General features: G+C 40.9%; 1 protein-coding gene across 1 annotated transcript; it reads left to right on the top strand.

The window, feature by feature from the left end:
- Window positions 1–4,769: 4,769 nt before the first annotated feature.
- LOC310779403 (C-C chemokine receptor type 4-like) lies at window positions 4,770–5,768 on the top strand (the record flags this gene model as incomplete). Its single annotated transcript, XM_083639939.1, has 1 exon — window positions 4,770–5,768. The coding sequence occupies exon 1, from the start codon at window positions 4,887–4,889 to the stop codon at window positions 5,766–5,768; it is 882 nt and encodes a 293-aa protein (XP_083496065.1). The 5' UTR covers window positions 4,770–4,886.
- Window positions 5,769–13,319: the final 7,551 nt, after the last annotated feature.

Below are 13,319 nucleotides of genomic sequence, written 5' to 3'. Positions count from 1 at the left end.
ACGGTAGACCAGGGCTTCTCAAACTCTGGATCGAGGTCCGGATGCAGATTGACTACTCAGTACCGGATCTGACCTTATGTCATTGTGTGGTTGTTTGAACATACATACATTTACTTGTGTTCTTGAGGCCACAAGCGTGAGACACACATTGCAGAGCACGGAGCCGTTTGTGTTTGTGTGTGCCCTGCAGTGTGCACCCGTCAGCTCAAAATGGCTGTGTGGGTTAGGGTGGTTTCATGCACAGCAGCTGCCGATGCTCTCATTCTGTGAACAACCAGAGAGGATTTCACACCCGATAGCAATCATTCTGTACACAGCTCCTGGCACAAACACCTGTAGGCACATGCAAAATAGCTAAAAGATGCAATGCCAGATGAACTAGTGCTGAACTGCCTGCTTTAACCATTTTTATTTTAAATATTTGAATCATTTTCTTTTCAAAACCTTTGAATCTATGGTACTTACTGGAGTTTCAGCTTCCAACTACAAAATTATAAGAAGCACATTTTTTTTTCTTGCAATTTAAATTTTTTAGAACACAGAAAAACAAACCAAAAACAAACAAACAAACAAACAAACTCAGATACAGTAAAAGAAAAGAAAAGAAAGAAAAAACATACATACACTAGTGCCACCAGTTACATACAGCTTGTAAATATATATAAATGATGCTTGTAAATATATATACATATATAAATGAGTGGGATCCCACACGAGGGAGAAAGTCACCCATCACCCCTAACCTCGTCAAGGTAGGCCAGAAACGGGTTGGTGTGTGTGTGTGTGGTGGGGGGACAAGTATAGGTTCTCAGAGGAAGTAAGAGCAACAGAGGGAGGAGCTGTCTAACGATATATGTACACTGTAGCATATGATACAAGTCTTGAGTAATGGTAATAGTAGCTAGAGGGCACATTCCAACTGTATATCCAGTAGAGCATTTGATTTGGTCTTGTTAATATAATATTGTGATCCAAGATGAACACCAGCAGTTATCTGGTTAACGGCACTGAGAGGTGAGACTTTCACTTTTGTTGAAGAGATGCCAGTAGGTTATAAGTGTACAACTAACCAATTATATGCATAATTCTATGCATATTATATTATGGTATAATGATAACCCTGTGGCGTCTGTGGCCCGACATTACTGTCTTCTAGAGGCTAGAGTGAAGATACTGGTATCATATGAAACTAGAAGAGCTACGGCATCACCAGGCTCTTCACTCTGGCTTTAAAAAAGAGCCCACTACAGCCTCTTGAAGACAGTCATGTTGGCTGTGCATGCCGGCAGACTCAGGATTTTGGGGTGGCCAATCAGATTTCAGGCGTGGCCACCCCCCTAGACATTCCCAATGTGATTAAGGTAATTAGTCGTTGTTAGTTAAGTATTTTGTGTTACATCATCTAAAGTGAGAACTATCTATGCCTTACAAAGCATTTATAAATTAGATTAAATACAATCGTTAATTGCATTATAAATTAGCGTTTTAATCAATAATAAAACATATATGAGTGTTTATGAATTGCTCACTAATGCTTAGTAATGTGTGAACAATGCTTTATAAATGATGAATTAGTAATTAATTATTTACTAATAATTAACTAATGCTTAATAGTGTGCAGTTACACACATGTATCCCATTTAATAAAAGCACAAGAGTGCTGAATAAGTATTACTTAAACATAATTAACCATTTATTAATGCTATTTGTGACCCTTATGGTAAAGTTGTAAACATGTGAGAACTGAGTCTACAGTATCACAATCAGATGTCAGTCAAATGAAACTGAGATACCTGAACTAACATGACGATGGGGATCATTACAATTTGATCGTCTACACCAGTCTAATGTTTGGGGGCCCTAAATGCAGAAGTGATTCTGGAAGCCGTTAGCGAGCAGTCCCCACGCTACTGTGGTTTTCATAGTGCAGTGTGCAAAACAAAAATCTGAATTTACTCATTACATTTAAAAGTACTCAAGTAGAATATCTAAATTACTCAAGCAAGAGTAAAAAGTATTATAACAATACTTACAGTACTTGGAGTACAGTAGGCTACTTGTACAGTATTTTCCCACCTCTGATTTTTGTAATATGAGACAACGATGAGTAATGTAACTCACAGGACACAGGAGACAGACTCAACTTTTATAAAATCACTTTTTTGAACTAGATAATCAATACAGAACAGAACCTCTCTGACCCCCCCTGACCCCCCCCCCCCCCCCCTTCCGGTTTAAGTGCATAATACACTATTTAGTCAATTTGTTATTGCACTTCCATGAACGTTTAATCTGCATGTATGACATGGATATAATTCCATAACAACTACTTTAAATCTGCTGGGCTCTAGTATATGGCATAATGTTCAGGACTCAGTTCACCTTCATACAAATGTGTGTGAGCTTAATAAGAAGAAAACACATAGACACTTTAAGGTGCTGTATCAGAATTAAAAATGAATTTGAAACTAGGCTAAACATGCTATCCGGGGGGGGGGGGGGTGCAGCAGTGATACACACTGGTTCCTTTTTTTTCTTTCCTTTCCAGTTGTTGGGTTTGTTTGTTTCCGTTATTTCTCCCCTCAGAGGATCCATACTGTACCATGTAAATGCTTGGAAATGAATAGAAACAAACTGATATAATGAGTGCTGTAAATAACTGTACAGCTTTAACACTTACAAACTTATCTTTGTGCATGCTTTGCATTTGTCGTTGTGTGACAGTATGACAGGAATAGAGTAGCGCAGGGATGGCATCTTTTTGTAGTCGGAATGTGGAAGTCCTGGACTTCCTGGATCTTACGGTGAAAAGTCAATATGGTTTTAGAATGGGGATTTCACTTAAACGTTGGCTTTACCGGTGATCAACCCACTTTGTATCATATATAATCTCGGTAATATAAGCACATGGGCAGTGTTTTGCCTTCTCTCTCTGTTTACCTCACAGAGAAAATGCTACTGCTCCTGTCTACAGAACCTCTGCCCCCACCAGCTGCAAGTCATTAAGTTTAAGAAGGCAAGCATGCATACACTTCAGGTTGCCTATAATGATTGCATGCGCATCTTGCTGAAAAAGCCCAGGTGGAGCAATGCTAGTGAGCTGTGCTGTAAGGCGGGGGTGGCCACTTTCCAGGCACTCCTGAGAAATCTGAGGTACAGGTTCATCTGTAGATTGAACGTGTCTCAGAATGTCATTATTAAGTTGCTCACTGATCCTGGGCTAAGCACTGTGAGATACCAGTCACATATGTGGAAATTCTGGTATGACTCTCTTTTATAATGTACTTTTGTTCTTTTATTGTGCCCTTATGCGCTTTTTGTAATTGTGTATGTGACATCTATGGACCAAGCGTCTGCCAATAAAGGTTTGATTGATTAAGGCTCGTTAAGGCTCTCTATGCATTCTCTGCAGATGTGCACATACATAAACAAGGGTAAATTCGGCCCCAGACCATGTGCGGCGTGTGGCAACTGCGGGGGCAGGCATCCCTGGGTTGTGGCTAGGTGGGGTACAGCCACGGATGGAGTGATGCAAAGTCGTGGCAATTGTTATTCCATGTAATTTGTGTTACTTCTTGTATAGTGTCATGATGAAAGCAAAGATACAACAGGGTGAGATAAAGCCAAGGATACATCGCCCCAATCAAGTAGCCTATAATACTGTGTGTGTGTGTGTGTGTGTGTGTGTGTGTGTGTGTGTGTGTGTGTGTGCTTGCGTGCGTGCATGCGTGCATGCCTGTGTGTGTATCCCCCTACAATGATGATCATAGGTACCAAATACATTAGATGCAAGGCGCATGATGTTGCCCCCATTCACTTCTATAGTAAACTTTGGTTGACTAATGAAGTTAATTTCCAAAATATAACTGAAAATAAAGACTTCGTTTTTCAACCAACTCAATGATCATGTTGTTTAACACGTTACTCACTATAGAAAAGAGACTAAGGGCCCTATCTTGTAATGTAGGCCTATGCAAGCGAGGATTTCCTGCACTGCACGGAGAATACTGTCTGCGCTCAGGCGTACACCTGCCGTAGAGTTTTCCCCCCCGCTAAGACCAGCTATTTGGTGGCGTTAAAATTGAGAGCACCGAAGGCCTTTTTTCCAACACACTGCGCTGGAATGCCTATTTTGGCACGGGGAACGCCCACACCTCTGTTTACGCTCGGAACATAGCGACGGTATCTTCGCCAGAGCGCAAAATGACACTTGCGGGAGGGAGATGATAGGCTAGAGGCCCATGGACACGCCTGGGCCACGCCTAGACCTGTGTCTGCGCTTAGATCCCAGCGCAAAACTGGATGGTGGAGGTAGACGATAGCTTAAGACTCAGGGAAGATAGCAATAAGAGGCGCGCAAACGGCAGCGCAAACGGTAGCGCCGTACGAAGATAGGGCCCTAAGGCCCAATGCCCATTCTAAAACCCCATTGACTTTTCCCGGTAAGATCCAGAAAGTCTGGGACTTCCGCCTTGCATGCTACTTCTGGACTCATTCCTGTGGCGCTTGCTCCATGTATGAGTATGAAAAGAAATTGAAGTAATGGAGGAGAAAGAATGTGGATGGAGAATCTGGTATTTCCAGCTATAGTCATACTTTTCTTAACCTAAAGAAAATGTATCTGAAATACTGGAAACTTCCCTAATCATTCATTTGTCTTTCCTGTTGGCTCACTCCTCAATTTCTCTCTCAGCTCTACAGAGGAACCTTTCATCGAGAGCACCACTGAATACTACGACTATGACATCACTGATGGTGGCCTGTGTGTGTACGATAGCCATGGAGCCGACATTCTCCCCGTCCTCTACTCCATCTTCTTCATCGTGGGCCTCCTGGGCAACGCTCTGGTCCTCTGGGTCATTGTGTGTGGGGCGCGCCTCCGCAGCATGACCGACATCTGCCTCCTCAACCTGGCCCTCGCCGACCTCCTCCTGGTGTGTTCCCTGCCCTTCCTCGCCCACCAAGCCCGTGACCAGTGGTCCTTCGGGGACGGCATGTGCAAGGTGGTCCTGGGTGTCTACTATATCGGCTTTTATGGCGGGATCTTCTTCATCACCCTTATGAGTATTGACAGGTACCTGGCTATAGTTCACGCGGTGTACGCTCTGCGGGCACGGACGCGCTCCTTTGGGGTTCTTGCAGCTGTTGTTACCTGGGTGGGCGGATTTGCCGCTTCTTTTCCTGACGTGAGCTTTCTTGAAGAACAGGGGTCTCAAAAGAAATTCTGCGCTCCTGTCAAAGAACCCGGCGAGCACTTCTGGAGCATCTTCAGCCTTTTTAAAATGAACATACTCGGCCTGTTGATCCCGATGACCATCATAATGTTTTGCTACGCCCGCATCATTCGGACACTCATGTGCAGCCAGTCATCCAAGAAACATGCCATACGTTTGGTTCTCATAGTGGTGGCTGTGTTCTTCTGCTGCTGGGTGCCCTACAACATTGCGTCATTCTTCAAAGCCTTGGAGTTGATGCAGGTTTATACGGCATGCAGCAGCAGCAAGGCCATCAGGCGGGCGATGCAGGCCACCGAGGCCATCGCCTACTTTCACAGCTGCCTCAACCCCTTCTTGTACGTGTTCATCGGGGAGAAGTTCAGGAGGCACCTCGTGAGGCTGATGAGCAGGTCTCCATGGAGGCTGTGCCAGATTATGGGGACCTTCATCCCGCAGGACAGAATCAATGGCTCGGTCTACTCCAGAACCACCAGCGTGGATCAGAGGTCCACTGCTGGGCGCAGTTTCTCAGCTCGCAGCTCAGTTTCATAGCTAGAGCGGAGGCTCCGGTATCACCGCAAACTATCCGGACGAATAAGTAGGTGCAGTACCAGCCATGTTATGCTAGCTCACTGGGAAGTGGGCATAACATAGTTCCAAAGTCGGCAAAGTTCTTGACTCAGGTAATGGGAGCTATTCCCAATGGTACTGTAATGTTGTTTGTTTGTTAGTTTTTTCAAGCTGATGTTGCTTTGGTTAATCCTGTTGCACTCCTTGTGGGAAAATGTGTTTCTCATCCTCTTGTAAGAATAATTACAAAGCTCTTCACTCTCTGTTCCAGAGTGAGGTTGTCACAAACCCTTATGTCATTACATATTGGACTAATTTAAGACTATTCCTTGGATAAAAGTTTGGTCATTCCCTCACAAACACGTTATTAGTCATAACTTATTAGAAAAGATTAGATTTGTTTCCTATCAAATTACCCTGCAAAGCATTTTCTCAATGAATTTAAGGATGATGTAAATATAAATTTGTTCTTTTTGCTCAGGTCACCCAGAAACTGTGCCCCATCTTTTCTGGCATTGTCGCCATCTTGTACAGAGATTTTGTATTATGTTATGAACATGTTATTTTCATTCTTTGTTTATTAAATTTGAGGAAAAGTGATATTTCATGAATCGATTGATTATTCTAGCCAAATTTCACAAGTGTACGTTTTCAAACCAAAGTCCCCCCACTTTACTTTTGTTTTGTTCGTTTTTGTAACAATTTTGAACAGTACATAAATACTATTAATCCTTGTGCTAATAAAAAGGCTATAAAACTGTAATGGCTTGTGTTAACTGTAAAATAATATAAACAAAATGTGATTTTAGCTATGAGCACAGTTTGTATCCCACTGAAGACGTATCTCACTCATTTTCCAAATTTTTCCCCAGTCTATTGAAGCAGCCGATGTCTTGGACTATCCCTTGGACTTTGTACTTTGTGCTGGACAAGTTACACTTGTTTTTCGTATAGGAGTTGTGCACTGATGACTGTATGTATATTATGGGCTGATATATGTGCCACCTCAAATTGAATTCGAATTGCTCTTTTTGAATTCGAAATTTTTCATTTTGAAATTGAATTGCTCTATTTGAATTCGATTTTTTTATTTTGAAATTGAATTGCTCTATTTGAATTTGAATTGCTCTATTTGAATTAGAATTTTTTCATTTTGAAATTGAATTGCTTTTATATTTTGATTTTTTTTTTTTTAATGTGAGTTGAAAAACTGAATCTGAATAGCATAATTTTAAACTGAATTTATTTGCTTTGAAATTATTCAGTTTCCACATTCCTATTTCAAAATTCAATTCAAAATTTTCAGAATCTTGTGTTCAAAAATTTCAACATGTGTGTGCGCCATCCGGGTCCTTCAAGGAGGAAGAGGAGGAAGGAGGAAGAGCAATCGAGCGCAGATTGACCGAACTCCTTTTTAGGTGAGGGGCCGAAGGCTGCTATCTGCTTTCGTTTTTGAGATGATCGATCCCCATTTTGAGGTTAGATGCTTTTTTCATATGAACTAAATAAAATTCTTCTGAACACGATTCCGTTTGTTGGCAGCCTCAAATCGAACGCAGTTTAATGAAAACGTAACTTATTAGATCAGGGAAACGTTATGGCAGTGCTATCGCAAAAACCAATCAAATGCTCGTTTTAGCGTCACATGACTTGAATCAGCCAATGATATTCCCGCAAACAGGACGTATAGGAAGTGTGAACAAACCATAACAAACGCATCACAGAACGAAGCCGCTGGTAAGTCTGTTGAGATAATGTTTAGCGAATATAATTCATAATCGTTTTAATAGTAATAGTAATACTACTTTGCTACATCTTTGATGCAGTCAATATTGGCAACCGGCTAGTGTTAAATGAATTGTCATCACACAAGTTGTCTCTTTGCTGGTGTTAGGCTACAGCTAACACCATGTTGGACGTTACCAGAGTGGGAAATTAATTATTTTGCGTCTTAAATCTACCAGCCACTTTAGTATTTCACCAGCATTTAGCTGCAGTGCTAGATTCTCACCCTGCACATAAGGCTGCTGTTGCAGTAGTGGCCTTGTGTCCATTCTAGACAAGGAAGACAAACCCCAAGACTGTGTTACAGTAGGCTAAGTGTATCTTGTCCTATAATTGACCAGACTAGACAGAGGTTGAAGTAGAAGAGATAACATTTATTACAAACGTTTACATCATCTGCAGCTCACCAGTTACTCGTGTCAATATTTTAACCTAAAATGTTTTAGCATTGATTTTTAAAAGAATTGCAAAGAATAACAGTTTTATGTTCTCCTGTAGGATGTGTTTTGGAGAGCATTGATAAAGGACTACCAGTACATCCCAGATCTCCAGAGCCTGAACAACGTTTTCTGTCAAGCTGCGAATGAGGGCTAGGTGTGACAGGAAACATGTCGTCACAGATTGTCTTTTGAAATGTAGCATATGAAATATAGCCCAATTAATTATAGTATATAGTAATCTTATTTTTTCCAACTAGAAAATGTTCAGTTTGTAGCAGCAAGGTGCATACCTCTGACACTAACACTGTGTTAAACTGTAAAGGTGGAGGTTACAGGTGTAGCCTCAGCAAGTGAGACATCCAGGTGGAATGAGGAGGATTCAGAGGAACTAATGCCAGGGTTTTTATTTACAAACCAAATCCCTTGATTAATGATGGAAAATCATGTGGACAGATGATTTGGCCTAAAAGACAAACAAGGTATAACAAAGGATTTGATCAAACAAGGGGAAACAAATTAAACTGTAAAGTAATATAATAAATCTAATTCAAATCAAATACTCAATCAATATTCAAAGGAACTAACTATAATAAACTAACACTTCAAACGATGCATCTGCACATGGACAATCAATTGGGAAGAACAGAGCAGAGCAGCCTCCTCTCAACAGCATACATGGCCTACTGAGCTTCACCCAATCAACCACCCTTTATTGAGCCCATGTGCAGCTCAATCAGGGCCCCAGGTGTGGCTGGTTAGGTGGGGCTGAACTGGTGGGGGGATTTTGTACAACTAACATTTAAAAAAGTCTAACATTGAAGTATTTTTTACTCTGAAGAAGACTAGAAGAAGATTACCTGTCAAAATGTCACTCAGCCCCTATTAATAAACGTGCAGACAGAAAAGAGTGCTCCATATGTCTTTACTCCAGGCAGTCTGTGAAGTGCCCAGGTAAAACTTCTTTCTATGTAGGTTCCACTATAACATTTCTAAATGAAATGCTGCCGGTCACTAACACTAACCCATCTTTGCAGGCCACATCATCAGTGCACACTCATATTCATGCAACTCCATTATTCAGCACTGTAAATGTTACTGTTGCAAACAGTATGAATAGTTAATTGATTGTGTCCCACATCTGTTATTTTGGAATAAAAAAATATTCTATGCCCTGAAATTTAATGTCATGCATAATTACTTAGATTTTCTGACATCACATTAGGAGGGGTTATGCATTGTCATTTATGCTGTGATGGTAAATAAAAGGCACATATATAAATGTCCTTATTTATTACAGGTAAAACCAAACATGAAACTACTAACAAGTACTGTACATGTTTTATAAAATTTAATGATAGCCTGCATATCACTGTATAGATTAAGACTGTTCTTCACAGCCACAAATATCAATATGCAAGATGATTGGCAGGGTTCCTACATGCTTTCCATTTTTAAATTACATATTTTCCCATGCAGACCCTATGTTCTTGACTGGATTTGATTTATGTAGGTATTTGATAATGCATAGTGACAGCAGCTAGATAGTAAATAGCATCCCTCTATCTGAACATTACTCACATCAACAAAAACTGGACTCAAAGTGGCTACAACATAAAAGCTGTCTTCCCCAACGTCAACGACGGGTCTTCATCCCATACAAGGAGCAAAATGATGTGTAGTAGCATGGAGACACAAGAGTATGGTGGTTGCAGAACATCTCTCCAAATCTGCGGGTATCTGCTGCAGTCTGCAGGTTTGGGTCCGTGATAGACACAGCTAGCAGTTGTCCTGTTCCCCATCCCACCGTCACAGTTAGTCATCGCCAGAGGCAATGTTCTCTCTTCTTGGAATCTCTAATAAGAGAAAACATAGTAGTTACTGTATGTTACATGTGTGGCCAGCGTTGCTAACCTAGCTTCTGAAATGTTTACGGCTAGAATTCATTAGATCGATAATGCTACCGTAGCCTAATCTAGCTAACGTTAACGTTACCTCCACCTCGCTAGCTATAGCAACATACTGTTCTAGCTACAGCCTACAAGGAAAATTCATTCATTTATCAAATGTCTTTATCTTACCAAACACAATTACGCTAGTTTCTGAGATAATATATAGTGTGGCATATACCTGTGAATAACATGTAATGTAAATGCTCAACATTGTGCGTTTATTCTTACCTGGAAATCACACATCAATCCGTAGCTTGTTTCTGTGGCAGTTAGCCTAGCTAGTTGGCTAGCTAGCCAACTAGGCTAAGCGCCACAGAAACAAGCTCAGCTGGTGTAGCTACGTTACGTTATGCCGGTGAAAATACATGGTAACCAGTTGGTATTTACCGTGGTTGGTGTCCTCTCGTCCATGATGATGAGCAGACAATGGAAAGACTGGCGGGCGGCTAATTTAATACATCCGTGGGAGCAAAGACCTGTGGTGTAAGGTGTAATCTCATGATGTTGACCTGTTGATGATGTCACGGGGTCGGGGGAGGATCAGTTCCGGGTTCACGAGATTCGCTGTCATGTACTGTTCAATGATATATACTGTATAAACATCCTTGTTCAACTCAAAGTGGTCTTCTATGATTGTAGCGAACCTGAATACAACAAGACCAAATAGTTCTAGCGGGAGTGGGTGTGTGGTGCCTCGGCCAAAAAGGAGTTAGGTCAATCAGCGCTCGATTGCTCTTCCTCCTTCCTCCTCTTCCTCCTTGAAGGACCCGGATGGCGCACACACATGTTGAAATTTTTGAACACAAGATTCTGAAAATTTTGAATTGAATTTTGAAATAGGAATGTGGAAACTGAATAATTTCAAAGCAAATAAATTCAGTTTAAAATTATGCTATTCAGATTCAGTTTTTCAACTCACATTAAAAAAAAAAAATTCAAAATATAAAAGCAATTCAATTTCAAAATGAAAAAATTCTAATTCAAATAGAGCAATTCAAATTCAAATAGAGCAATTCAATTTCAAAATAAAAAAATCGAATTCAAATAGAGCAATTCAATTTCAAAATGAAAAATTTCGAATTCAAAAAGAGCAATTCAAATTCAAAATGAAAAATTTCGAATTCAAGTTGAGCAATTCAAATTCAATTTGAGGTGGCACATATATCAGCCCATAGTATATGTGCTGTGATTTTTACATTTTATACTGTCAATCACAATTGTGCCTTAATTGGATTTTTTTTTTACTTCCCCCCCCTTTTCATTATTCTTTTAAAGGATGGGTTTTCCGTGGGGAATATGAATATATATTAAATCTCACGCCCCTAAGGTTTTCGAATCCGTTGAAATTTTTGAAATTGGTGGTTTACTCACAGAGATATCAACCGAAATCCACTCTGTGTGTGGGGGGGGGGGGGGGTGGTGGGGGGGAGGTGCGGGTGCGGGGACTCGAAATACTACATTTCCCACAATGCACTGGGCTCGCGTGGCCTTTGTTTTCATGCCCACCCCTCAGGCATTTGGCTGATATCAAACTCCAGTAGGTGGCGGTAATGCACATATATGTTTGCCAACCGCCATAAAACTCAAAGAAGAAGAAGAAGAAGGCTTCGACAATAAAAGATACAAAGAAGAAGAAATAAATCGAAAATAAAATTGCCTCCAAATTGCACCAAATGTAAACGGTAGTATATATGTCGGGAGATGTCTTCATAAAAAAAATTTCATGCATTTTAAGGCATTTTCGTAGGAGTTACGCGCATCTGATGTTGTAACTATTTTCTGTAAAAATGTGTAAAAACGGGTACATTGCTCAGCGTTGATTTCGTTACTTCAACCCACCTACTACTAGATGTAAAATTTGACGAGCTTTCCAATGCCGCCAGTCCCGTGTCGATTAGTGCTTCCGTTCCCGAGATAATGGTCTCTTTGCAAGGAACTATGGGAAGCTAATATTAGCTACAGCAGGCTAGGCGGTTGAAAAGATGGCTGCGTTTTTGTTTTTGTCAAGGCCTCTGAAGGGGCGTGGAGGACCTCTAGAGGCGGGACCATGGCCAACAACAGTTGTAGTTCATAGGTGCACGACTTCCGCAAGGCGGACTTGGGCCAGATGACGCGAAACGCGTCGGCTGGCCCAAAAAATATGTGAGAGATGCTTGATATCTCTGGGAGTGAAGCTCCAATTTCAAAAATTTCAACGGATTCGAAAACCTTAGGGGCGTGAGATTTAATATATATTCATATTCCCCACGGAAAACCCATCCTTTAACCTATCCCCTGGCATGTATGTACGTATGTATGTATGTATGTATGTATGTATGTATGTATGTATGCATATATGTATGTATGTATGTATGTATGTATGTATTTATGTATGTATGTATGTATGTATGTATGTTGAACAAAAACTATAAACGATTGAAGACTTTTCTATGCACACAAAAGGCTTATTTCTCTTCAATTTTGCTCAAAATTGTTTTTGAATCCGTGTTCGTGAGCATTTCTCCTTGGCCAAAATAATCCTTCCACCTGACAGATGTTGCATATCCAGATGCTGATTAAACAACATGATTATTGGACAGGTGTGTCTTGGGCTGGTCACAATAAAAGGTCACTCTAAAATGTGCAGTTTGATCACACAACAAACAATAACACAGATGTCACACGTTTTGAGGGAGCATGCAATTGGCATGATGGCTGCAGGAATGTCCACCTGAGCTGCTGCCAGTGAAATTAATGTTTTATTTCACTACCAGGAACAATGTGTTATGCTGCACCTTCAAAATGGAACTTCAAAATGGAACTTGTGAGTTTGTGGTTATGGCATGATGACATGATATTGTGAACTCAAGGCTTTCAAAAAATGTCCACTTGCCAAGTCGTGACTCGTGAATACCACAGGAGGGGGCATTCATATGGCCTCTTCTTGTGAACACGGTAAACACAACCTCGTTTGAATTGGGTAGCATTATAACCAGCCCATGGCACATCTGTGCAATATCTTGATATGCCACACCTGTCAGGCGGATCTACGGTGTCACTTAATGTTGAAAAGTGGTGGGGACATAAAGGCTCAGATGAAAAAAAAACATCTTGTGTACACGACTTCCCATGTTGTAACCACGTCGTAAGCATGTCATAACCACAAGTTCCATTTGAAGGCAGCATAATAGCACATTGGAGATGGCTTATGTGAAATCATTCAATTCATGGGCAACAGCTCTGGTGGACATTCCTGCAGTCAGCATGCCAACTGCACACTCCCTCAAAACTTGGGACATCTGTGGCGTTGTGTTGTGTGATCAAACTGCACATTTTAATGTGACCTTTTATTGTGACCTGCCCAAGGCACAGTAGAAGTG

Source organism: Poromitra crassiceps, assembly GCF_964638095.1.
Source record: "Poromitra crassiceps genome assembly, chromosome: 7".
Classification (NCBI taxonomy): Eukaryota; Metazoa; Chordata; class Actinopteri; order Beryciformes; family Melamphaidae; genus Poromitra; species Poromitra crassiceps.
The sequence above is the reverse complement of the archived record's forward strand: the minus strand, read 5'-3'. Positions and strand labels throughout refer to the sequence as shown.